The 27,918-nt window shown below is 45.7% G+C and overlaps 1 protein-coding gene across 1 annotated transcript; it reads right to left on the bottom strand.

The window, feature by feature from the left end:
• Positions 1-3: 3 nt before the first annotated feature.
• On the bottom strand, positions 4-26,073 carry CAPN2 (calpain 2). The gene is given in 23 exon segments (XM_053973277.1): positions 4-29; positions 657-713; positions 1,136-1,252; positions 1,467-1,545; positions 1,900-1,968; positions 3,098-3,156; positions 4,086-4,149; positions 4,648-4,713; positions 5,343-5,379; positions 6,284-6,495; positions 8,054-8,065; positions 8,679-8,738; positions 8,741-8,853; positions 9,168-9,327; positions 9,543-9,621; positions 10,282-10,367; positions 11,775-11,858; positions 13,769-13,946; positions 14,844-14,977; positions 15,348-15,466; positions 21,441-21,510; positions 22,902-23,145; positions 26,027-26,073. Coding segments are annotated over 23 exon segments (2,172 nt in total).
• Positions 26,074-27,918: the final 1,845 nt, after the last annotated feature.

Below are 27,918 nucleotides of genomic sequence, written 5' to 3'. Positions count from 1 at the left end.
GGCTCAAATGACAGTAAAACACAGCCAGTGTAGCAAAAGAGAGCGGAAAACAAGGTTATATTTAGTAAAAAGACCTGTAGCAAGCTTGCACAGCTGCATTTCTAGCATATAGTCAGCCTGTTGTTACAGAAATAATTTTAGGATCTTTCCTGAGTGATTTAAATTTATATCTCATTTAAATCAGAGGTTTGGGATTCTTAGGTTCAGAAATAAGTTATGTTCAGGTAATAAGGAAGTCAAACGTGTAGGAGGGTACTTTTCTCCAAACATAGTCCTTTCTACAGGGCACACATGGGGCAGAAAGAAGCAGACATGAGCAAGACCATCAGTCTTGCCTACACAACTGCACCTACATTTTGCTCTGTTGATAGAAAAAGCAGGAAAGAAGCCAAAATTACTGCTTTTACCAAAAGCGGCTTCTGATGCAAGTAACTGTGTCTGTTAGGGAATATGTTGTGATGTAGGTACATTTTTAAAAGGTGACCTTTCTAAGGCTACTTATAAATACAGGGTAGATAAATCCAGCAGCAATGTGAGTACTTAAAACAAGCCATCCTCAGTCAGAATGGAGCAGAACAGACTCTACATTCCCCCTGACCCCCCCATTTTTCTCCCCAAAATGAAAACAAATGTTTTAGAGCTAAATGAACTTACATTCACAAGGTTCAATTCTATTGTCCCACTTTTTTCTGTATCCAATTTTCTAAACATTTCTGTGGTTGGAGAGAGATGACAGATAAGGGTAAATACAGGAACTAATTTGGAAGTCTTCCCTTTCCTTGTGCTTCAGGATCAATAAGGAATTTAGTCCCAGAATCTAAAATTTGACAATGGCCTACACCCCAAATCAGAAAGGGCCACTCCAAAGTCATTGTGCAGGAGCAAGACTGAACATTTTTAATTGTTGCCTAGTATTTTTTAATCAACATAGAGTTTTTTGCAGGGAAGACTGGCTGTGGTTCAGCAGCCTGGCCTAAAAGACTGATACCTGGATCTAGGAGGAGCCAGATTAATATCTCAGGTTAATATTTGTCAGAGTACCTTACCCTGGGCTTCTGGACAGTTCTGCCTGGACAGTTATCCTGCTGGAATCACAAGGCAGCAGACCCTGTCTGGTTACTAAGCGTGTACTCACTGAACAAGGTTTTGAGCCGAATCAAACAGCGCACAAAGTTGTCAAAGTCAATGATGAGATCCTCATCAGCAAAATGAGCCACGATGACCTGATGTAAATGGCAGTTCAGTTTGAACCCTGAAAACACAATGCCAAGGACTCAAAAGACTCTATTTCCAAAGAGTAAACATGGGTACAAAATTAAATGCTTGATCTTGTGCGGTGGCAGGAGGGGAAGGCTCCGGAGTGCCCAAAATTCAGTAAGTCAAGATGGGACTGTATGGCTCTGAGCATCTCTCAACCCTGCTTGAAACTGATGGAATCCTATGAAGAGACAGATCAATATAAATACCTGCTGTTTCCAATGCCCTCCTCATCTCATACGAGTTCATGGTACACGATTGATCCACATAAATTTCTCTGTAAATTTTCTGCAAAACACAAAACCCAAAGTGAAACCTTGACAATGATGCAGAGCATGGTTTGGCTTCTGGCAGAAGTGAAACATTTTGAAATGCAGCCTGCATGTTACTTAAATAACTTCGCAACATTGATCTGAAGGTACTTGTAAGTACCTGGATGGTACTTACATCCATTTCTTCTAAAAGTGGCTTTAAAAAGTAAACTTTTTAAATGCAGTACTCAGAGCAGATAAAGACAAAACCTGGGGGACTACAGACACACAGTCCCTGCTTTGGGAAAGATGACTGTGCACATTGTATGGCACAAATCAGTCTACAGCCACTTCTACGTGTGATTGTTCTCCCAAAGGGGTTGTGTCTTACCTGGTATTTCTGAGTCTTTGTCCAGAGGGGGTGGAACTCCTTCAGTCCCAGTTTGCCACTCCCATCATTCTTCTCTGAGTTAAGGACATTTCTTCAGAGGGAAGAAAAAGGGGTTTCCTCTCCCTCTGCTGGGTTTATTTGCATGGGCAGTTTGACTTAAAAGAAATTGCAAACTGAAGAGGGAGTCAAGTCCTCTCTGAAGGACTCCTCCTCTCTCCAGGACTCATCTTGCTGAATACACAATTGTTGTCCAAGATTTCTTTCTAAATCATTAAGGTCATTAATTTAAATCATGACCAGTTCACAAGCTCTTTCTGCACCCCCACCTGCAGGTCTCTGTCTTTCCACTACAAGTATAAATGTACTTGTATAAATGGATGATTCCATTTTGTTCTGCAGTGGGTTCAACACCTGCAGTTACTGGAGCACAAGTCCTGGGACTGGATTATAAACAGGAAAAGCCACAGCCAAGCCTGCTATTTGGAAACCTTCAGCTCTTGAGCAAACAGCTAACAAAAGAACCTGGTCGTGGCACTGCACCCAGTATCTGCCAAGGAGTGCCTGTGGACTGCTGTATGTATTTTACACCAAATTATAGAAAAGTATCACCTTGTGTTGGTAATTTTCCCTTTTTCCAACTCTGCAATTCAACTCCCACTGCACAGAGAAGCTGAACTCAACTATTCTTAGACCTGATCCTTCATCCTACACTTTTGCCTGTATCTTAGGAGTAAAAGCTCCTAAAATCTTGCATACTCTCTGCTTCCTGTATGGCGTGTCAAAACAAAACACTGTATTTGTGTCCCTCATTTTGCATTTGCTAAGTCCCCCTATGGCTTTGTGATGCTCTTACCAACTCCAGCCAGATAACAGAGGTGAAACAACCCTACAGCCAAGGCTATCCTCACCATGCTGAGAGCCTTTTCCCAGCACAAACATCACTTTGTCCCCAGCTAGACCAGAACACCCAGCAGCTGGGAAGGCTTTGTTTGATGATGGATTTTCACATTGCCTGGGATAACACACGTGTGAACAACAATAACGAGGGAGTGACTTTCTCAGGGGAATCAGGGTAAAGCCAGCTTCTCCACCTCAGGAGCCATTAGTACACCAGGATGGACCCACCAGGGAGCAAAGGCAGCTGGCCTGCTTCAGCACAGGAAGGGGAATATCATCTAGGAAGAGCTTTAAAGGACACATCTAACAGGTCAACCATTGTTTTGCATGTCTCAATACTAAAGCCATCAGATTTAATACCTTGGCCTGTAAAGAAAGAGCAAAAGACGGGATTACCACTGAATGCTGTACCACAGCATCCTCCTAAATAGCTCATGAGCTTTCCAACCAGCTTTTATTTGCTTCCAACGGTGCCATTCTTTCCGCTGACAAAGAGGCTTTGGGTGCAAGTAAGCTGGGATGTGTCCCCAAGCAAACAGCCTGAGTAGTCTGGTTTGTAGGTGTGCTGCAGGGGCAAGAGACAGAGACAAAAGCTTCCCTGCTCTTACTGTCTGCCTGCAAAGTGGGCTTCTGTGGACAACGTGGATTTCCAGCTTATGGAGGTCAGCAGGAGGTGGCTTCATGAAAGGCTGAACATGAAGCCAAGCTTGGTAGCCAGCAACAGCCCATTGCTGATTACTGGCTGCTGCACACAGACATACACCGCAGTCCTGACCATCTGATAAGATTTCATTTTGGAAATTAAAGAGACAATTATTTCTCCAAGCACTTGTTTCTTGAGAAAAAGAAGCCCAGAGTTTCAAAGTTTCTCCTCCTCCTTAGGGATATGACAGACCATTGGCTGGGCTACTGCTTGAATCACTCCTGGGTGGTTCAATACTAAAACAGCAGCAATATCTCTCTTGATTATTATCAAGGATTATTCAAATCCATCCATCTTCCCAGCAGCCAATTCCCAGTGGCAGATGCTGGGATAAAAGACACCCATCTGTACCCTGCCAAAGCACACATCCTGTGAAACACCTTCTGGGCTGGCACAGCCCCAGTGTTTCTGCAGCCCCCTGAAGCAGCAGAGAGAGCATGTGGTCATGGCCATATGGAGAACCAAGCAGCAGGTCTGGGGCAGAGCCCAGGCTCTGACCCTGCCCAGGTCAGTGGTGGCCTCTGTGCTCCCATGGCCATGGTGGAAACCTGCTGGTGGCCATCTGAAGCTGCTGGTGGAGGAAGGCACTCATGTTTAGCCAGGATTTTATTCAGGATGCTGCGCAGTTCGAAGGCAGAGATCTCTGCATCCTGTGGAAAAGAGGAAAACAAATTTTCCACCATGACCTGCAGACACCATCTGCAGCCTCTGATTCCTTTGGGCAAGTTGGCCAATTTCTAACACCCCTTCGAGTTCAGTTCCCTTGAATGGAAACAAGTGGGAAACTCTCCCCACCTCCCAGGAGCACCACCAATTCCCAGAGATTAGCACCAGCAGCAAGGTGTGCCCAAGGCAAGAGCAGCCTGGGGAGAAGCCCAGCCCAGCCATATGCTCTGCCCAAGGACAGAATTCAGGCCCTGCAGAGATAAAAGCCGAGCCCACAGTTCAAAAGGAGCAGAGATTGTTCACCAGGAGTGCTCCCAAATCCACTGTGGAAGCAGCTGGGTGACTGCACAGCTTCTGGGATGCACAACTGTGCTCACACTTGAGAGCTGACTCTGCACAAGAACTAAACTCTGTCCTGGGGGAGGCTTCTCTCTTACTCACTCACCACGATGCCAATAAGATATTACCAGAAAAACACTCACGTTTCCTGCTAGCTGCCCCAAAAGCTTTTTAAAGCTGGGTTCAATGTCATCTTCACTGATCTCAGTCTAAAAGACAGAAACAGAGAATGTCAAAAGGGGGAAAGTTTCTGTCTGAGAAAGACTTAATCAATTTCCTTGCCCTTAGTAAGAAATTCAAATGGCAAGGTTGAAGGTACAAAGTGGTTTTTACTATGATTTTATTCAGTTTTATTTTCAGGGCACCTCAAAATATTGGCATTGTAAATGCTGGAAAAAACACCCACTACACATGGGGTAGCTGCATTAGCAGGTAAAGCATCCCCAGCTCCAGCAAGACTAAACATATGGTGAGCCACTATTTACTCCTGGAAACAGCATTACATGCAGGAACAGCCCTGCTGCTGAAACTGCACTCCTGGATTCCTGGAGAACAAAGGGAATATCCTGTGGCTCCAGTTAACTCTTGAAATTACCTCTGCCTGGGAAGTCCAAGTTCTAGATAAAGGACAACACTTGTTTCCATTACATTCCTGATGATATTTTGATTTGCTTGACACCCAGCAATGGATATTGAAAGACCTTTTCCCATTTTCCCAAAGTGGGACAACATTTCTTGATAAAGCCTATAGAAAACATCACCCTGCACAGGGAAAAGGCACTCCAACCCTCCCTTACAACAAAATTATCTCAATTTAAAAACATTTAATTTGGTGTACCTCATCATAATTGCCTTCAATTTCATAATCTATCACCCTAGAAAGAGAAAGAAATCAATATTAAAATCAAAACAAGTAATGTTTATGATGCTTTTCCTTCAAGCTTCAGTTAAAGAGAGATTCTTTAAAATATGGAAAAAACAATGAGCATGCAAATATTACTGGATTAATCAGTTATGGACACAGCATAGCACAGTGAAAGCTGTATTTTGCCAGCTATGGCAACAAGAGTTTGAAAAGACATTATAAATTGTCCAATGTTCTGCAGAGCCACAGACAGGATTTTGGGGCTCACAAAACTCTTTGGGTCTTTTTTTGCCTACTTAGCATAGGAACTCTTAGTTACTTTCCATGGTACTATTTGCACCAGTATCTCCGAAGAGGGAAAGTCTCCATTTCCACTATAATGGTAATTCTTCCAGAGGCCTGTGGATGCTAAGTGTCATGATATATTCACTCAATGCCATTTTGCATTTCCCAAGAGTTTACGAGGTTGCTACAAAAATCAGTTTGATTTGGGCACAAATCAAACTTTTTCTAGTCATTTCTTCTTTAAAACAGCAAAAAAGTGAGATCCCTAAAGTAATTCTGATGTGCCTCATGCTGTCCCCCAGGTGCTGAGGGAGTACCAGACCTACAGATGGTGCCCAAGCACTCCTAAGGGCCCATCAAAAGCTGAATGTGTCCTCACACCACAAACATCCTGGGTTTCCCACTGCTGCAGGAATATGCAGCAAAATATTACAGTACAGAGGAAGGTTTCTGCTTGCTTTGAATCAAGGCAACTCAGTAAAAAAGACCTCACACCCCTTCCTCAGGCTTTAGCTTTTTAATTTTAACTAAATAGTAATTGGGATAACAGAAGCAATAAAAATAACAATAATAATAATAATCTCCCCCATGTGCCAACTGCTGTAATATGGTCACCAAAAGCTACCTATGTGGAGTTGGCATTTTTTTCAGAGAAGACTCTGAGGCAGAAGTCCCCATTCTTGTTGGGTTCAAAGGTGGAGGGCACGATGATCTATTCTCCTGCAGGGAGCTCGAACCGGTTCAGCACCTCCCGGAGGCTGATGAAGGTGTTGCATTTTTCCTGGGCTTTGTTGGTCAGGAAGAAGTTTTTGCTCAGATGAATATTTGTCTGGCCAGAAAACTTAGGAAAAGCAAAGAAAGGGGAGAAAACCCACTGCAGTCTGCATGTGTTCACGTTTACAAATATAAAATATCATAGATATGGCAGTTAGCTATGTCTGGGAAAAAGAAAATAAAAGAAAAAAAGATGTCAGTTTGACAGAACTGAAAAAGAAGAGAAAGGGGGTGGGAGTCCTGAGCTGTGGCTGCAAATGTATTTTGCAGATCATTGCAATAAATCATTCAGGTCATGCTTTTGTTTTGCAGATGATGATGGGTGGCTGAAGACATTGGGCAAATTCTTCCACCAATCATCTTTCTTTAAATTGAGATGGCACATGAGCCATGTCCCTCTGCCCCCCAGAGCTGGTGCCACCTGCAGCTCAGCTCTGCCTCCGAGGTCAGGCTGCTTCAGAGCAGAGCCCACTCATGGAGGGCTCCAAGAATAAAACAAAACAAAACAATAACATAATATTTGGAGTGAAACATCTAGTGAAAGGTGTCCCTACCCATGGCAGGGGGTTGGAACTGGGTGATCTTTAAGGTCTCTTCCAACCAAACCATTCTATAATTCTGTGATCTTCCAGAATGAACTATTTTTGCAGAGTCTTACAGATGGGCTGCTTCAGCTCTATAAATCAGCTTCAGGAATGTGCATCTTTCAGAAACCTCCTCCTTCCTGTCCTCCCAGATTTTTAAGAATGAAGAAAGAATTGTAAAAACCTGTCAGACCTGCTGCATAGTGGGACATAAAATTCCATCTTCTGGGGGAAAGAAGGGTCATGGGACTGTAGATAGAATCAGTTTTCTTATGGAAATGAAATATTTGGACCACTAGGGTGGGTGAGAGAGTACTGCTAAGGGATTAAAAAAAGTACATTAGAAATTTAATTAACCAGTAGCATAATTTATTTTCCTGATGAAACCATCCCTTACATAAAAATCACCGGTTTGGGCACAGCCTCGGGAGCCACAGGATGTCCCAGCTGCTTTGCACAGACCCTCACAGGGACAGCAAATCCAGTAATGGGGTTACCCAGGGGTTTTGCTGAGCTTCAGTCCTTCCTCTGAGGAGCAACAGCTCAGAGGCATCGCTGCATTGCCACCCCTCTGTGACCCCCAGGGTGTACTATTAGCTGCCTGCAGGTAGAAATAGAAATAGAAATAGAAATAGAAATAGAAATAGAAATAGAAATAGAGAGAAATCAAAAGAGGTGGTGCTTAGGGAAATGAATATAAACACCTGGAATGGAATATCATTAATGAGTCAAACATGAACTCTGTGCAAACCTGGAAAAAGCAGCTGTGCTCTGGGGGAGCAAGTGTGGGGCCGGGCTGGGAGAAGAGCCACAGAAGAGTTGCTTTGGGGAATTTTTGCAGCACTGAACACTCTTATCCCAATCCAGGATACTCTAAAAATGCAACGTGGGCTCAAGGCCCCTTCCAGAATAAATGGCCTCTAACTGTAGATTCCATGCAGTCATGTTGTCCTGCAATGAAGTAGGATCTTCTGAACCTCTTCTTCCCACCAGCCACTGAGCCCCAACTCTGCACCTCGACCACCAACCCATGTCACACACCTCTGGGGGCACCTGCAGGGAGAAAAGGACAGAGTTATTTGCTTGTTGAATGGGGAATGGCATCTCCATCTTCTTTTCACCATTACTTAGCAAGGACATGCACATTCTTGGGAAAAAAAAAAAACATAAAACAAAACAAAAGAAAATAAAAGGAAAAAAGACTTGGCTTGAGAAGAAGGTGGGTGTTGAGCTCACATCACCCAAGGTCAACTGCTGGCTCAGCTCCCAGCTCCATCCCTGAGGCAGGTGAGGTTTACCTGGGGCAGTGTGGCCACAGCCACAGCCACAGCCAGGCTGGTTGTGGCTTCCTGCTGAATGTCCTCCCTGCAGCCCACCATGATTTTTTATTGGCTCAATCATAATAGGCTCAATTTCTCTACTATTTTTCCCCATCTCCTCTTTCACACTCCTGCCCCTCTGACCTCTCCATCATCAGGAAAGGGGACAGGGGCTAAGCAAGCCTATGATACAGCTTTTTGTTTCTGTACACCGTCCTTGCTGCAGCTGCTGTCCAACTCAACCCATCTGAGTTTTGAAGGAAAGCCCAGCATGGGAACTGCACTCTCCCATTTATAGGGGGAATGATTTTCCCTTTTCCTCCCTCATTCCTGTCAGCCTTCCTTGCCTCATAAATCGCAAAGCTGATGGTGTGCATGTCCTCTCCCATCTTCCTCTGCTTCCGATCAGTCTGTGCTTCTGCATCAGCCCAATGAGGAAAGTGCAGCCCCCCTCAGGATCATCGAGGTCCTCATCTTCCTCCTCCAGCTTGATTAAATACTGAGGATTCATCCAGAATGTGTCTGGGAAGTGGATTTAAGCAAACTACTCAGAGGCTTCTTTGATAGCGACTGTGATGATATTTAAACGTGTCAGATATGACAGATGTCACTCTGACTGCCAAAATCAGCTGTGAGAATAGAAAACCAATGCACTGCCCTGCCCACCCCAGCCTTTACAACCACAAAGGACCCTCATCAGGGAGCCACATTTCCCAGACATCCACACTTTTTGGAGATTAGTCCTAGATATCCCATAAGCCATCCCAAAACATCTCCTGGAAGCTTCCAGAGAAAGTAAAAGTGGACAAGTAAAAGGTTTCCCCAGTTTTTCTTATTTGGGTAGTTCCTACAGCCCCCTGCGGTGGCTCCTTGCCTCCAGTTGTCATCCAGCTTCCACAGGCTTCACTTTTTGTACCTGTCACTTGCCAGGGTGTTTGGAGTCAGGTTGCAGATCTCCAGGCGGGAGTAATGCCTCAGGAAGTCATTGAACACCATCTTGCGGGAGGCAATGCCACTGGCAACGTCTCCTCAGAAGGGTTTTCCATACCACCACCTTGTCCATCCTCCCGCCCTGTCACTATGATTTAGCACTAGGGTTTGGGGTGAATTTGCACACTCATCTTGGAGAGCAAACTGGGAGAGGTTACTTTGCATGAATAAAAGCAGAGCAGCTGACATTCCCTTCTGCTGGAATGGGAACCCAGTGACACTCACCAAAATTCCCCATCTTGGTGTCTCCTGGTCAGTCACTCCCGCACCTCAGGGTCAACAACACTCTGGTTTGGGCACCTGGAAGAGAACCCCACATTAACTACAGCCCATGGGAAAGGTGAAACATTAATGTGACTGTTCTGGCACAAGAAGAATCTTTTAGTTAGAATTAGTTAGTTCCAGAATTCTCAAACCGCTGCAGAATTAAAAATAGATGCACCTGGCACATAAAATACCTCACTTCTCAAATATCCAAGGTAAGGATGAGAAACAGAGTGTTATTTTTAGAAAGTGCAATGTCTGGACTGAGGCAGAAAAAGGAAGAATCAGAATAAAAACTGCCCAGCCACAGAAGTGAGTAAACTCCAGCTTTCATGGCTAATAGCAGAAATGGATTTTAAAAATCCTTTTAGAAAGTGAGTTTTCAGAAGCTTACCACTGAATCCATGCTGTTAAATAAGCAGAAACTACAGGGAGCTTTCTAGGATTCACCAACCAAATCACTGCATCTTACACAAAGGCTGGAATTTGCATGAAAGGCATTACATACTGTGATGGCTACCAGGGAGATGACAGTGAGGGGATGCTTCTCTCTGAAACAGTTCCATGTGAACACCACATCCAGGCAGGACTTACAGAGGAGTTTCACGTAGGGAACAGAAGAGGACAGAAAAGCCAGAAATACGACCACACCCCTGCAGTAAAGGGCTACTGGCAACAAGGAAGCCATTGACTCACTTGTCATTCTATTTCCCAGTCCACTCCACTTCTCCCCAGGGATTTCGGATTCTGATCAGCTTCTGCACTGTTCCTCAGAAGTTCACCTGATGGGATCAGAAGTGTATGGAGAGTCACCAGGGACCCAGCACCACACTCCCTCCATCATCCTCTACAGTGATTAAAAATGTAACAGAGCAAGTATCTCGGTGCTAGGCATGACAACATGCACACATCTGGTCCAAAAGACAAAAGTCTGACTGATTCTGAGTGAGCTTCACACAGCCAGGCTTGTCCGAAGAAGTTTTACAGCATGCACAAACCAAAGCTTGTGAAAACCAAAATGTCTGATTTGTGCTGCTAAAAAAATCACCTTTGATAGGATTACAAGCAAAGGGAATGTAAAACTGCTACACAAAAGCCCAAACGCAGGTATGGAGATATTTCTCAAAGCCATCACTTAGATATAAATTGTCTCTTCACATTCAAATGCCTTTTTACCTCCCTGCTTATATATAAGAGGAGCCTGTTACAACAGCCAGGACACTCAGACTGGCCACAACCCCTCTGACCTCACCAATGCCCCACAGAGCAGCAGCCTCAGCCCCTCCTCTTGTCATCTGCTGGTCTCTATAGTTCAGAGATGACACCCCAGTTGAACCATCCTTACTGAGTCTGCACAGATCTCCAAAGGAACAGCCTGGCTAAATCATGCCTACTTGTGAATTAAGGTGAACAAACTCCCTCTTCCCTGCTTTTGCTGTGAGAAAAAGACCAATGCACACCCACAAACTAGCACAGCATGTCAGCAACTCTCTACACCTCACCCCAAACTTTCAAAAATTATTTCAGAAACCATTACCAGTGAACTAACCAAAAATCCACTGCATACATGGAAGGATGCCATTATCTGCTTCCTTTGTTTTGTCTTGCAGTCACCCAATCACCCGCTCTTGGGCAGCCCCCTTGTGTTTGAACACCAAGCCCAGCTGAAAGGTGCTGTTCAGCAGGCACTTCAGGGACAATAAGACATGGGTGTTGCTGGTTTGTTTTTTTTTTTGTTTGTTTGTTTGTTTGTTTGTTTGTTTGTTTTTGGGTTGTTTTTTTTGGTTTTGGGTTGTTTTTTTGGTTTTTTGTTTTGTTTTTTTTTTTGCCTCAGGACACTTCTTGCTGTGCTTGTAAGGTAAAAAGTGTGGCCTGCTGTACAGAAGTGCATTTGAAGGGCTTGGTCACCAGCAGAGGGTAGCATGCCTTCTGCACAAGAGCTGTCCACCACCCTGCTCCATGGGAAAGAGCCACGCTTATGGAATAAGAGGGTTTTTTTTTGGTCAAACACCCAAGAAGGCAAATCTGTGTTTATCCAAAGCATACCAACTAATTAAGCACTCCTTCAGAAGGAAGAGACTCAAAACCCAATTCAGCAAAATGGGTGACACTTAAGAATTTGCAGTGTTGAAGATGGGCTTGTGGTTGCCACACTCAAAACCTGCTGCACCTTGGGGTGGCACACCTACCTCCTTTGCCCCGGTGACCGAGTACGCGTGTCCCTTCACCAGCTTCTGGGAAGTGACTGCTTCTGTTTCTGCAGCGCTGGTGATCTGGAAGGGCAAAGGACACCAGTGATTGCAGCTTCCCATGGGCAGGGCATCCAACAGAACAAAGCTTCCTGCTCCAACAGATCTTTTATGTCACTGGGAGGATGCAGGAGTGGTTTAGCTGCTGCACAGAAGCAACAAGTGTGGCAGAGCAGGGAGAGGGGACAGCAGCACATGTGGTGGTGCTGGAACCCCAGGGAGTTTGCCATGTTTGTGGCACGAGGTGCATGCCAGAAGCCTGGCACTGCAGCAAAGTTCCCTCCTGGCTCCAAAACACTCGGTGTGGTGCAGCCACTCTTGTGCATCTCCAAAGGGGATGCACAGGAGAAACTCCATGTTCTCAAGGGACTAGGAGAAAAACAGGGAGTGACTGGCCCGACGCTCCACTGGGATCACACTCAGCTCCAGCAAACTTCAACATCAAAACACCCCCTGCAGCTCCAAAGCAAGGTGGGAGGTTCCCCTCCCTTCCCCCAGCCCTGCTTCCCTAGGATCTGCCCTGCAGGGCAGCAAAGGAAGAGGCTGGATTTTGGATGCCATTTGTACCTGAAGGCACATCCCCCTCAATTTTTCACAGCCACTGCTTGGGCAGTCTGGCCTTCAAACACTGCAGAGAAAAGTCACTTCTTGCCAGACAGTGAATGTTTAACCACCTATGAAACATGTGGCTGTCATTGTCTTTCGACCATTTCAGATGTGTGTGACTTCTAAACAAGCATATTTGAAGGTTAAACAAACAGAGGATTGGATGGAGCAGACAGGATTCCTGCTGTCAATTCATGGCCTATTACTGCCCCACAGCACACTCTCCATTTAATGCTTAATCTCTGTGTCCCTATTTCTCTTACAGAACAGAAGGAAAGATTTTACAAGGTTTTTTTTTTTTGTTCAAAGGATAAACTCAGCAACGGTTAATTTACACTACAGAAAGGGCCAGCACTTATCAAAAACATAATATATTTGCTCTTCCCCCCCACCCACCCAAGGGATTTGTATAAGTCTGGGGCAAAAATCCAGATGTCAGATTCTTATCTAAATGCAAACGAGTAAAACAGGCCTTGAAAATACCATGAAGTCAAATTGACATTAACCAAGCACTTTTCCTGCTGTGAAGCTTCCCTCTCCTGGGACTCTGATTTAACTTGAAAAATGGGAGGAAACATTTACATTTATATGATGAATGGAGTTTTTGTAAACAATTTACCTTCCCTTTAGACATAACTGAGATGCAATCTCATTTGAGAGGAGGGTGATTACCACAATAACAATACTTAGACTCATTTCAGTAAGGCTAAAAGTAATGCTGAATCCTTGAAGGCAGGGCCAAAGCTCCTCTTTTCTTTCCCATGTGGGTCCACCTTCTGACAATGTGTCTTTCCCATAAAACGTTTTAAAGGTCTGGCAACAGTCCAAGCCTCTCTGCTTCAAGAGCCCAGATTTTTTGGGAACATTTTAGGTACAACTTGTGCAACAAAAAGGCTGCAGCGAGGATGGACATTGTCACCTCCGAGCACCAGACTGCAGGAGCCATTAGCAGCAGCTCTTTGTCCAATCCCTCTCAGCCTGTGCCATCCTGCTGCCAAGACAAGGCTGTCTTAGGAACACAGCTGTCCATCAGGACCCCTAACAAGTTCCCTGTGTGATTCATTACCATCAACCTTCTAAAGAGCAGAAGGTCTCACGGAAGAAGCACAAGGGAGGGAATGAGCTTCTTACATGAGCTAATGAAGTTTAGTTTCAGCCTAACCCCCATGGAGAGGACATGCCTGGGTCAAATTCTTCAGGCACAAGGTAGAGCAGGGAACCATAGGCAGAGGGGACTGGCATGCTGTGTGCAGCTCCTGCAGGTGCAGCACAGGTCCACCCCAGCCTGTGTGCACAGCAAGAATCCAGAAATAAACCTGCTAACTCACATCAATGGAGCAGCCAAGGAGAGAGCCTTTCTGGAGTGCCTTCTGAATGATCTTGAAGAGGTTGAGGGGTGGCTTCTGCAGCTCATACCATTCCGCAATGGTATGAGCCTCACCAGTGAAATCCTCGAAGCCTTCGGTGGTGGTGTCACCAGAGAGGGACTCATATGAGCCATTCAGCCTGCACAAAATGGGGGACAGGCACAACCAACAGGCTCCCCGTTCTCTACTCACACACACACAAAGTCATCAGGCTCCCTGTTCTCTTCTCACACACACACACAGCCATCAGACTCCATGTTCTCCTCTTCCTTCAGGAGAGGCCCTCAATGTGGCAGCTGTCACAGCGTTTCTGCTTTCAGGAGCACTGCAGCAGCTACAAACATGTCCCTCCAGTCAGCTTTGCTTCTTAGACCTCTGTACTTGGAAAGCCCAGCATAAAATATTATACAATCATGCATACATCTTGTAGGTTCAGTCATATCAATGACAGGAATCATGAACACTGTCTGCAGAAAAAATAATATATATTAAAAAAAAATTAAGACCAAACAATTTGCCTCTCTAGTTCCACAGTCTTTAAATCCCTTTATGGGTCTAATTTTCAGCTGATCTAAATTTCTTAAGTCAATTCAATATAGTAGAGTTAGAGGATAGAATTCCTCTCTGGCCAACCCAAAAATGGAGATTCAGATATGAGCATTGAACACAGACCTGGGCACATGGACCGACGTGCTTTGCACACTGAAGCACTGGCACCTGCCAAGCCCTCAGAGGTGCATAGAGCACATGAAATGGAGCTTCCCAGGCCCTGGTGACAGAAGGCTGCTCCAGGAACAGCCTCGCCACGAGATGCAAGAGCTACGTTTCTTGGCTAGTAACAAATCCAATGCTTTTGGCTCCTTGTCTTAGGCATCTGTCAACAAAGCTGTACCAAAGGAGCCATTGTGGGGTACCCCAGAAGCTGCAAAGGCATTATAATAAGCAGACTGACACTCTGAAGGCACAGTATCCATGCAGTTGGGGATGCTCTGGGGAAGCAGGGATGTGAGGGGAGGGAAGCCTGGCCCAAACTCACTTGGCATAAGCCTTCTCCAGCAGCGCACTCCAGAACTTTCTGCCCTCTGCCGAGTGCACAAAGAGCAGCTCCTCGTTCTTGCTGGGCAGCCTGTCGTCCACCACAACATTCACCACCTCCCCATACTGCCAGAACTGAGGGAAAGAGAGCACAAACATCCATCACCACCCCGTGCACTCCCATCACCAGCACATTTATCTTTGAATGTCAATTTCCCCGGGAAAAAATGATCCAGGTGTCCCAGCCAGCTTCACCCACCCTGTTCAGGGATGCACATACTCAGCTGGCTCTGCTCAGGGAGGAAGGACCACAATGGCAGCCCCTGCTCCCAGGTCTTTGATTAATGGCCTTGTTCCTTCCACCACCCTTCTTAGATGTCTCCTTTTTTTCTGCCTGGCTCTTTGACATCCTACAAAGCCATGCCAGGAAACATCACACATACATAGACAGCCACACTGGCTCCTGCCCAATAGCACTAAGGGGGAAAGGCTGTTTTCCACATACCTGGAAGTGGAAAATTCCTGCAGATTTATCCTGGAAGCTCTGGTCTTTGGGAACAACACGGGCCAGAATTTCTTTGTTCAGGGTGAGAGAAGCAATGGCTGCCAAGAGCCAGCAGTCCCCTGTAAAAAGAAAAGGAAAACAAACAAAAAAAAAACAACCAGACAGCATTCATTATTCAAACTTTAGTTTTTGCAGTGCATCAGGCTTGTGCATTATAACCAAGAATTCCCCCAACTGGGATAGGATGATCCCTCCCATCACTTTGTCTCTGAGACAGATCAAATACCCTCCAGATCCAGACAAGTGTTTCCTCAAGACCAAAGTCATAAAAAAAGTCAAAGCAGGCCTTTTCTGACCTACCGCCACAGTGATCACCCATTCTGGCACTGTTTGAAAGAAAAGTCTAATATTCAGTTGAGTGCCTGTATGAGAGGAAGAAGCACAGAGAAAAGGCAAAGAGCCTGTGGGCACACACAGGTACTTAGGGGTGCAATTTCTCCTCAAAGGTGTTTTCTCAGGCATAGGCTGCATTCTTTTCCCTTCTCCATGTTTAATAAACATGTTCCTTGCTATCCAGAGACCTGTCCTGCAGGCAAGCTCCCTTTAAGGTCTCTTGCCAGCCTCCCTGCAAACAGGAGCTCCTTTCACCTTACACATCTCTGGAGGCTCTTGCTCGAGGCCTCTCTCTTTAGTCCCATGTCTGATCTCCAGCACAGTCACTGGAGAGCCAGGAAAGGCCTGAGGGCAGCCACTGTTTCCCAGTTCCACACACCTCCTCATCCTGCCTGGGATGGAGCCAACACACACTATCCCTGCACACCACAGGCTGCCTGGACAGTGTTTTTCCACACCATCTCTTGCCACACAGAGAGAGGAAGAGACCTCAGCTCTACAAACATTACATCTCTACATTCTGCAATTCTTTTCAGAGCCCAGTTTTACTTTACCAGAGCAGTCACCTTTCTGCTCAGCCATGGGCCTCCTGCAGCCCATTAGCGAGGTAGTCAGAGATTTACAGAGCCAGATGATCCCCTGACTGCCACAGCCCAACACAAAACTCCTCGTTAGCATCCCCAGATCCGCTGTTCCCTTGCTTTGTGAACAGAGGGCAGGCAGTATTGTGCATGAGATCCCACAGAAGAGTCTTGCAGGATTGCAGCTTCAGTGTGTGAACCTGCCACAGCTGTCAGCAAGCTGGAGTCCAGCAAAGCAGCAGGCCCTACACAGCCACCTCTCACCCATGGGAAAAGGCTCAAAAGCTTATGGGTGAGAAGCTGGGATCCAAATGGAAGCTGGGATCAGGGTGAACGAACTCTAAAGCAGCCCTCGAGGTCCACCCTCAGGCCCAAATCCATCACTGCTCAGACAACTGCAGCAGGAACACGGACAACCTGCAGCTCCCTCCAGGCTGCCCTTGCTTGGCACAGCTGACCCCCAGGAGCAGCTCTGAGAAATACACATCTTTTCACATCTCAGGAAAGGTGGAAGAGGTGAAATTGCAGAATAATTTCAAAACCTAAGATGCTTATACTGCTTCACAACCTGGAGGGGAAGAACCGAACATAAAACTTGTCCTTCAGCCCTGCCTCTGGCTGCTTGTACTGCAATGGAAAAATCAGCATGTCAGAGAAGTTTTTAAACAAGAAAGTCACCTTGCTATTCTCCTGTGACAGACTATGAAGCAATGATGAAATTCCCCTCCCTACTCTGTCACAGCACATCCACTTTGCCCTGCAAAGTGGTGACTCCTCTCACAGCCTCCTTCAAGGAGCTGAGACCTTCTTCCCTGGGAGCTGCATCCAGAGGTAGCACTACGTACTGCAAAGGCATTTGCTGGGAAAGACAGGGCCAGGAGGAAAGAGTCTGGCTCAGAGGGCAGGAGTCACACCATTCTTCCCAAGAAATAGTAGTATTTCTATTCCATACCCAGGGCAGGGGCTGAGCAGGCAGGGAGCAGCACAGGAAGAACAAATGAACCACTCAAATGGCCACAGCAGCTCAGGAAGGCTTGGTCAAGAAGCTGATCAGGCCTCAAGATGATGAACATACACCTCAATGCTGTAACACATCTTTGAGTCCTTACCTGGAGGTAAGAAGCATGGAAATTCAAGGAGAAACACCCTCCAGAGGACCTCCACACCCACAAACAGAATTTACAAAGAATTTCCTTTACTTTCTAGCTGTCTCATCAAGGCAGACTGAAATTACAGCCTGCTGTAAAATCTTTGTTGAACTTCATACTGGTTTCTAACAAGAATTTGGAGTCAAACACAAATCTTAACTCTGACAACTCTGGGCAAGGTCTTGAGGTTTAAAGGCAGCTGCAGCATATATGGAAGACATCCTTTGGTTTTCACACTTAAAAATGCCCAACAGTCAGGATATAATCTCTGCCTTTGTGAATAGCCATCACTAAAAGCACACCTGATAATTCAGACTCCAGATGACAACAGATCTCATGATTATACCTGGAATTTTAGCACTAAGCAAGCTTGAGCAGGGTCTTTACCAAACAGCCTGAATGTCCAGAACTGGTGCTTCTGCAAGGTTCTTGACAGTGCTTTTCCTTTGATAGGGAAGGAAAGCCCAAGGAGAGGCTGACAGACAGGTTGCTTAGAGCTTGAAAATAATGTTAACAAGGCTACATTCATCATAAATAATTTTTGTAAATGAACAGTAGGCAGGACAAGGTTATCAGAAAAGGGAACATTCTCAGGCTGTGAGTTTATCTATAACACATATTAACAAGAAGTGCTGTTTTTTGTCCTGTCATGCTTACTTTTTCCTGCTTTCAATGTTTTACTTGTTATATCCATAAAGCCATCTCTGCATTTACCTAATCTTCAGCTGTAACAAGAACATTAGGAAAAAAATAAAGTAATTGCAAGGCAAGCATAAATACCCATAAGGGCTAAAAATTAGCCATTCTGGAAAGAAAAAGCAAACAAAACACACCCATGAAATGCCTGAAGGGCTGTAAGCAAAAGGCAGCTCCTCTGGTCACTGCACAGCTCATGTAAGAGTATGGGGTAAAAGGAAAAATGTACATTCTGCCAACCACAGACTCATCATTATTTTAAAACAGTACAGCTACTGAATGTATTTATATTAATACCACAGCGCTCCAGAACGTTTTCTGGTTACAAAAACGAGGCTGTGGCAACCCATTGGCAGTAGAGTGGCTGTCAGCATGAGAAAACCAAGGGTCAGATTTTCAAAATTCAACCTCTTCCATTTGTTATTTTTTCACATATTTGTTACATGAGGAGGAGACACCTGCATCCAAACAGCAGCAGGGAGATCCCGTGCTGTTTACACCCCAGTGTTGTGATGCCATGGTGACATCTACTCCAAAAAAAGGTGGTTAAGGGTGAACCAGGCTTCTCTGGCTTTGGAACCTCCCCTCAGCTGTAATGAATCATCACATCCCATATGCTGCCATTTGGAGCCAAATACCATCACTGACTTTGCAGATCTGATACTGCAAAACCAACTCCAAATACTCTCTTTCAAAATTTCTCCTAAGACAAAAAAAACCAAAAACAACAGACCAAAACAAAACAAAACAGAACAAAACAAAACAAAAAAAAAAAAAAAAACACATCACAAGGCCAGAATAAAAGATAATCCCAATCCCAAGGAGCAGAATTTGGTATCTGCAAATTTTCTGCACTGATGATCAGCTTTGCTGTATAGGGATCACAGTTTCTTATAGTCCAGGTCAAAAGCAATTAAACAAATTTATGCACCTGGCCAAAGACTACTGAGCTAAAATAAACCCTGCTCATTAGCTGAGCTGTTTGGTTACACATTCCCTGCCAAGAAGCTGCCATGCAGATGTGATGGGTCCATGTGCTCTGGATGCCCCATCTCTCCCTGCAGTACTCCCAGATGTTCTGAAGGGTTCAGCAACAGCAGTGAAACTCCCCATGGGCACAGGTCTGCTGCTTTTTGATCAAGCCTTTTTGGGGAATAAATGAGACTACAAAAGCTTCCTATAGAAAAGAAGCAGCATAATAAAAAGTACAGGTTTACAAAAGTACCTGACATCTTCCAATGAAATCTTCTCTGTAACATCCTAAAATGTGATGGGACATGAACATTCAAAGTAAATACAAAGTTCAAGTAAATGTAAGCTTAAGCAAATTTATCAATACAAATGCTGGTGTCAGATAAGGCAGCAGAAAAAAGAAAAAAAAAGAAAGCATTTGTACAGTGCATCTGCCAGCCCCATTGTGTGAAAGAGCAGAGATTCCATCCAGGCTCTTAGGAACTCAGTGGCTATAGAGAGATAAGATCAAAAGCATCTAATTTTTAGTCAACAATTGTCACACAAGACCAAAATCCTACCCAGTTCATGAGAAGACAGCCAGGAGAGTCATTGCAGTACTTAGTGACAGTGAAAGAGGAGATACAAACAACACTGACAACTTCTGATTCAGATATAATCAGGAGGTACAAAAATACCAGCTGTGAGTCACTTCATATCCTCTGGTGATACCCTACAACTCCATGAGAACATCTGACTGGTCCAAAGACCACTAGGACAGCAAATGCTTTCATCAATTTAAAAACAGAGTTAGCAACAGCAATTTCACAACTTGAAAATGAAGCTTCAATTCTTTCATTCCTATGCTCTTGCTGCCACAGCATCTGCAGAGAAAAACTGGAAAACCAGAAAGCAACTAAGTGACTCTAGAAACCAGCTAGAAAACTACAGAAATGCCAGATGTTGAAATGGCATTACAGTAAACTTTAATTTTAATTTGAAGAACTTCTTACCAGAAAGTTTCACAATAAAAAGGGATAACAGATGTCTGGTACATGTGTTTAAGCACTGGGACATGCTTCATGCCAAAACAGTCATGGTGGGAGATGTGGTATTGGATGGAGAGAGCACAGGAAAGAAGCTGGTGACACGGTAACAACCCAAGGCACAACAGCGTCTAACCCACACCTCCGATGATATTGGGGCACAAGGAGAACTGAGTTCATAATCTAAGTCGTTTTACTGTCATGGATTTTTTTATACAAATTGCATCTGGTTGTCAAAGCACTAACCTAAAAAAGTCTGAATGAAAACACAGTCACAAAATATAAGCTTCTCTGCCTGTTACATTTTTGGACATGAACCCACAAATAGCAGCAGTGGGACTAGAAAGTAAGAAGATGCAATGTGGTGAATATCTGAAAGCAAACAAGCAGAATTTGGTTCCTTTGCCAAGTGCAGCAGCAGAGCACAGCTCATATTAGTCATGTTTCCTACATGAGAGCTTTCCCTCAACCACACTATCTGTCTAATCCAAACCCCTCTCACTACAGCTGTGGAGTAGGAGCCTACTGCTTTCACTTTACTTCTTCTCCTCATATCTCTGCAGACATCCTCCACCTAAAACCCCTTCTATCAGGCAAGGCCGGAGAGAGGCTTCTAGACTGGGATAGCTGTGCACTCACAGCCAGGCTAAACCATTTGCTCCCCACTGTCCTCTGGCACTTCCCTGCAGCTCCCAGAGCTTCCCTGGAGAGCCCCACCAAGGGGTTGCCATTGCACAAACTGAACAGAAGCCTTGGCAAAAGCAGAGGGCTCACAGGCTGGCCCATCCCTCCTGAAACACCCCAGTTTTGTCTTCCTTGAGAACTGGTGACCAGCAGGGAATCCCCCTACAACTTCTTTTCTCTCTACAGCATCTCCCCAGGTTTCTGGAGATTCCTTCTGCCCAGCAGAACTCTCTCCCACTGGAGAAAGAGAAGTCCTGCTACGCATACAAGTGCTCTTCCAAGCAGACTGTTAAAGGCAGAAATGTGTCAGGCTGCTCTCAGGCACATGGATTTGAATGTGAAAGGAACAGGCCATGATCAGAAAAACCATCAGGAAACCAGTGTGTGCCACCCCTGCTTGGTGCATGCAGAAATGATGTGCTCAGTAACCACACACACGGTCCCCACCTGCAAGTGTGAGGAAGGTCTGATTTGAAATGAATGGAGGTGGTAGTATGCAAAAGGAGGTATTGGAGTGAGTTACAGCCATGTATAAACCATGGTGCCCTGGGGCAGCACCTGCATAGAAAACTCAGCTTTCCGCCCCCACCTTACCTAAGGCCCCTTGGCAGATGTCTGTGCAAGTGGTTCCACCGGCTATGAACTGGGGGTTGGGACACAGCTCCTGGGAACAAAACAAGCCTTACATTACACATAGCCGCAGGTGAGGCAGGGAACAACTTGCACACTTGCAGCAAATTAACCAAACCATTGACCACAGCAGATGAACACCACAGAGACAGAGCAGGGCAGGAGCGGGTGTGGGCACCAGACACACCAAGCACAGTGAGAACGGGAGCTGCTGACCAAAGCTCGTGTGCAGCCAGCTCACTTCACGGGACGTGCCAGGAGGTGCACTGCATTTTCACACATGTGCACACACTGCTCTGCCATTACCTCCCCACCACTGACTACACCAAGGTCTTTCAGAAGTGCCTGGAGGCACCCCGGAGTCCACCTGACCCCATGACTGCCACAGCTGGCAGGGCTGCTTCGGGAATAAACCGCACAGTGGTCAACTCATGGTGAAGCGATATGTGGAATAAATAAATAGATTCCAAAACCTGGGGTAGTTATGAAGTGGGTATGTATGTCAGTGCCCAGCACAAGCGAGATAGCTCTCAAAAAACTTGTGCCCCGAGCCTCGGTCTGTCCCACACCTTTATTCCCAAAGATGTTCCATATGCAATACATTGCACAACTTTGCCATGCATATTCAACCCCTGGCCCCACCTGTCCTCACCTCTCATGCTAAATAGGTCTATGCCCTTCTGGGCATGTGTGGTTTGCCATGGGGAAACCACATATGGGGGTCTCTTGGTGGTCCTGAGGCTGAAGACTGTGGTCTTCCTCATGATTGAACTTTTGAACTTTTCCTCTTTGCGCGTGCGCTTTTGGTCCTTTGGTGCTTGTCTGTCTATGTCTGTCAGTCTTGATAGGCTTGGAGACAGAGGAGCTTCTTTATCTGTGTTCTTTACATCCTTGGTCCCCTCTTGCTTTCGCATTTTCCTATGCCCTTTGTACCATGGCAGAGATTTCTTAAGTAAAAGGTTAAAATTCAACACATAATTTTACAAGCTACAAATTTAAATGCTTAATTCATTTTGTTAACTCAAGTGAACTCCAAAAATCTCTATTTCAATGGCTCTGCTGAAGGAAAGAGTTATCGGAAGAGACAGCCCCAAGCGCTATCCAAAGCGATTTGTCCACACGGAGAGTTCTGGATGGAGAGGAAAATTACTTTTCTGACTTGTTTGTTTTCCAGGCAGAGCAAGTCACGCTGCCAGCCTGTCCTCGGGGCAAAGGGGAGCCTCCGGTGCCCTGAGCATCCGCAGCTGCACGAAACGGGCGCGCCGCGATTCTGCAGCGCGGGGAGGGCTCGCACCGCGCTCGGCAGCCGCGCCCCGACCCGCCGCTCCCGCACGATTCAATCCACCCAAATGTAGGGGGTGAGGGAAGGAGGAAGCCGGGTGATACTGTGGAACGATGCTACCGGGGATGCCCCCGTCCCCCTACCATGGGTCTACGCCAGACGATGCCCTGTGTCTTGTGCGAGCGGGGCCCCAGCTCCCGGCAGCCGAGGGCGGTGGGGCCGGCGGGGAAGGAGGGGTCCTGGGAGAGCCGCCCCCCCTGCAGGCACTCCTGGCGCAGCGCCCCGAAGCGGTGCCCCCGCCATCCCCGCCATCGCCGCCGCCTCCCCGCCCCGGCCCCGCACAGAACATCCCGGCACGTCTGTACCTGTGTTGTCACCTTGTTGCAACTTTGAACATCGCAAGTAACAGAGATCACTTACGGCTTGATTTGCTGGTGGTCACCACAGCACGTGTTTTGCCACTGCTGGTGTGGACCCACCTGCACTCCCCGCACAGCCCAAACCACAAACAGTGCTGTCCTCCCAAGCTTCCCCGAAACACACACGCATATGGTGTGGGAGGAGAGAGTGTCTCTTTTGGCAGTGAGTTGCTGCCAAGAATGGCTGAAATGCTGCTGCTGGCACCCGCAAAGAACAGCAACTCTCCGAGGGAGAATTCAAACAATTTGTTTCATATTTTAAGTCTGACTCAGGATGTGCTGGTGCCACGCAGTGTTCCCTGGGCAGCACACAGAGGCTGGGAGCCCTTCATGCTGCACCCACCATCCACAGTGGCTGCCCAGCTGCTCTGGAAGTGCAGGCACCTCTTTCGGCAGAGTTTTCCAAGTCCTGGATGCATGAAACAGTGGTTTGGAGCCATCCTAGCTGACTAAAATGAACATTATTGCTTGAAAAATGCTTAAAGAACCTAAAATTACTGGTGGTACCATTTGCTGAGACATGGTGGGAAGTTTTCCTTCATTGCTGGTACATGGTGTTCCAAACCATAGTGTACCACTGTCCGTTTGCTTGCTAGTTTTGCACTTTCATCATTTATTATTCCTCTTCTAAGCTCAGCACAGGTCCTACTTGCACAGTTCATGGGAAGCCATTGCCATTAAACAGGAAAAAGAGCTAAGCATTCAGTTCCCAGTGTAGCAGAGGAGGCCCCCAAAATCTTTTTGAAGTGAGACATGAATGGTTGGAGGAGCACCTGTCTGTGTAGCTCATGGCCATGCAAGAAAACAGCCCTGATACCACCTGGTTGTCCAAACCTGGAAAGCACAGTCCAACTTCGCTGTGCTTTGAAGATGCCTCCTGTCCCCTATGGTCAGAAAGGTTCTCTTTATAAAGGGAATATTGGTATTTTTAGCAGTACATAGGAAATCAATCACATATGGAAAGCTGGAAGCAGATCCTGTAATTTTACATGCACTCAATTGAGGGTGTGCTTTTAGCCAAGGTCTCCAGCACGGCTGTGCTGAAGCTCGAGCAGGACACAGAGTGGCATTGGAGGATGGTTTTGCTCAGCTGTTTAGATTTGTTAAGCACTGCTAAGTTATCTCACAGGCAAGGCCATCTCCTGGACCAGGAGACAGCAGCACCTCACCTCACCACCTGGGAGTTTAACCAGCAGTGGGCCGTGTTGCATCCTAACGTGAGGGATCTGGGAGCCGTAGAGCTGCTCAAAAAATGTTACTTTGGCTCCACGCAGTGGCTCGAATCTGTACAGCTGCCACAGGTCAGACTTTTCTGGTTTTACAAGAGTCAGGGTTAAAGGAAACCAGAGTCAGTTCAAAGCAATGGTTTTCACTCACAGTTTTGGTTTGTGAACTCTTCTGCTCTAGCTATTTTCCAGCAGATGCAAACTTTTGAGCTGGGTTGAAAATTTGTCATATAATTACTTTGCTTTTCTTAGCTCTTATGTGCCCCATAGATGATACTCACAGACCACATTGGAATCTGCAGGCAGGTGAGAGCCTCTGCTGGACAACAATCAAGACCAAGTGTGTGCAAGAACTCTTATGTGGCTGCTCTGCTCAGTCAGAGCTACCAGAGTTTTCTTAGAGTCTCTGTGGTGCAACGAGGGTTGAGACTGAGCCAAACAGAAAATGAGATGAACAGAAGGGAACAAAGCCAGAAAGAAACTGAACCAGCAAGGATTCAACTAAGCAGGGGGAGAGGTACCTCGGCAATGCAGGGAAGGTGTATATTTGCCAGCCAGGCTTGTTAGACTGGTCCCAAACCTATAAGGGACCATGCTGTCCCATGTGATTTATTGATAGGACAAGGGTATATTGGTGTAATACAGAATTTCTCTTGTTATTTGGGAAGTTGGCTGTCCCAGCAGCCATCTGAACAGCCCTTGCCCACAAACTCCTCTGCAGCCAGGTAAGTCAGCTGCTTCCACTTCCAGCCCAGCAGCGGATGTGGATAGGAGTCCACAATTTGAGGGAAGGAAGTTCTTTTAAGCACTATGCCAGCCAATTCCTTCATTTTCTACCTACTCACACAATATGCCCATTTTATTTAAAGAAAGAGATGATTTCCATTTGACTGTGAGACCAGTGTAATGCTCTTAAGTGAAAGCAGCAGTTCCACCAATAGCTATCCACTTCTGTCTCCCTAAAACCAGGCAATTTCAGAAGGAAAAAGAAATCTGATTTCTTCTTAATCTCCCTGCACACTTGCAGCTCTTCAAAGAAGTCACCAATTCAGATTTTGCAAGTGAGTGGTTTCAGCTATTGCTGCAGCAGATCATTCCAGTTCCTGATAAGGAGCATCCAGCTGCCATTCACAGCATGGACTTTCAGGTAGAATGGGCTTCTCCTTCCCTGTGTCTACACTCAGCAATTGTGAGTAACCCAGAGCTTCCCTGCTTTGCATCATCCCTCCTCTCTCCTTTCTCTGTACATGGATACTGGGGAACAAATGGCTAACAGCTCAGGAAGGGAGGAATGGGCCCATGCAACTTCTGGGCTTCTGTTCTCCTTCCCAGGAACTGCCCCCTCCTGATTAGGATGAGGGTGGTTTCCCAGGGGAAGAGGCTTGCAGTAGCAGTAGTGATGTTTCATGAGGAAGGGAATTGCTTTCCTGAGGCTGGGATCTGGAGAGGCACTGAGCTTTCCCAACATCACAAGCTGGCTCCAGCCCCAGCCAGTTCAGTGTGAGGTGTCAGAAAGACCTGGATCATCCTGCAAAATCCAGCTATCCTTCCCAGTGCTGAACCATCATTCTGGATCAGCCCAACTCATGTTGTGGAGCTTCACACATAGGGTACAGGCATTACCTCTGCAGGATATCATCTTCCTCCTCCTCAGGCACCAACAATTTCATGGCTTTTATAAAACAACTAGACAGTATCAGAGCTAATTTTAGATGTATTTTCCAATAGGGAAACTGCCAGGCTTCTTGTAGCAACCCTTCCCTCCCCAAACACCCAGATATTGCAACCTCTAAAACAATAATCTTAGAGACAAACATTTAGGAACTTTCATAGCTCCCAATGGTCTTCCTATTGATAGTCACTCCATTTTCACAGTAATAGGGTGGGTAAGAACCCATACATCTAGAATATGAGAAGACAAGCTTTCAGAGTGAAACTGATCTGGTTTTGTGCTGCAGGGTCTACAGTACAGTGAAGCAGATTTAATCCTCATCAGCCAAGTGATGCAGTACAGGAGAGTCCTCTTATCTCTCTCTAATGCACTATGTCAGAAACTTATCTGAAACTGCTGGGAAATTGGCAGTTATTTTCTTCTAAAGATTTCCCCATATAGAGAACAGTCCTGACTGCATGGAATTTTCAGTCTCTTCTTTGAAATTCAGGTGATGCATTTTTCTGGTTTAATTGGTTCTTTATTCCTCATCCTCTTGCTATCATCAAGAAAGAGGGAGAGGGAAAGGAAAGCAAGAAGAGCCAGGCAAAAATATGCAAATCCCAGAGGCAACAAAAGTCAGAATAATTGTTATAACTATTAACCCTAGGGGTTAATGCCACTTCAGCAGCAGTGTTTGAGTCATGGGGAACCTTAAAACTTTTTCCTCCTATAATATAGCTGTCAGCTGTTGCTGTAGTCAGCTACAGTCATCATCATCTCCTTTATATCCTCTAGATGGTGCTTGTGTATCACATTCTACCCAAAATAAATCCTACTGCTGCTAATCAGGCTTGGAAAATGGATTTGAAGTGCTGTGACAAATCACTAGAATCAAATAGCTGTGGTGGGCACACTGGGTGGCCACCTGGTCCAAGACTCCCCCAGAGAAAAGGGTTGTCCTCAGCCTCTTTCCAAACATAAAAACTGAAATTCATTATTAAAATCTGGTTGTATTATAGAATTATAGAATGGTTTGTGTTGGAAGAGACCCTAAATATCTTCTTGTTCCAACCCCCCTACCATGGCCACAGGCACCTTTCACTAGAACAAGGTGCCCAAAGGCCCATCCAACCTGGCCTTGAACACTTCAGGGATGAGACATCCACAGCTTCTCTGGGAAGCCTGTTCCAGAGTATCACCATCCTTACAGTGAAGAATTTCTACTTAAAGTTTCATCTGAACCTCCCATCTGTCAGTCTGAAGACACATTCCCATTTGCCTTATCACTACAAGCCCTGTAAAAATTCCCTCTCCAGCTTTCTGGTAGCTGCCTTTAGGAACTGGAAGGTGCTCTAAGGTCTTCCTGGAGCCTTTCCTTCTCTAGACTGAAAAACTCCTCTTCTCTCAGATTGTCTCCAGAGAGGAGGTGCTCCTACTTTTCATCTGTCTTTCCCTGTTACACTCTGGTGAGGCACAAGGGTTCACTCTGCTGAGCCTGCTCACCTCTACCTTTCAGGAAAGGAAATGAAATCTTGCAACTTCAATGGTGATCAATGTGGCAAGCTTTGTTCCATAGCCCTGCACTTCATGGCATCCCACGTTTTTGGATGGATTTCATTTTGGCGAAGATTTTTTTTTTTCGGTATCCATGACATTTCACTCATATCTTCCCCTCAATGTTCTGTCTTCCTCCTTGATTTTTTCCCCTGATTTTGCTACATCTGTGAGCTTTGTTTTGGCATGTTTTGGTCCTTTTCACCACACCTCATTTCTTCCCAGACCATTTTCTTGTAGTCACTATATTTCCCAATTTTTTTTTCTTTTTTTTTTTTTTTTAATTGCATGTAATTTGATCATATTT

The sequence above is a fragment of the Vidua macroura genome, chromosome 3 (assembly GCF_024509145.1).
Source record: "Vidua macroura isolate BioBank_ID:100142 chromosome 3, ASM2450914v1, whole genome shotgun sequence".
Classification (NCBI taxonomy): Eukaryota; Metazoa; Chordata; class Aves; order Passeriformes; family Viduidae; genus Vidua; species Vidua macroura.
Note: the sequence above shows the minus strand (reverse complement) of the source record. Positions and strands in the feature narration are given on the sequence as shown.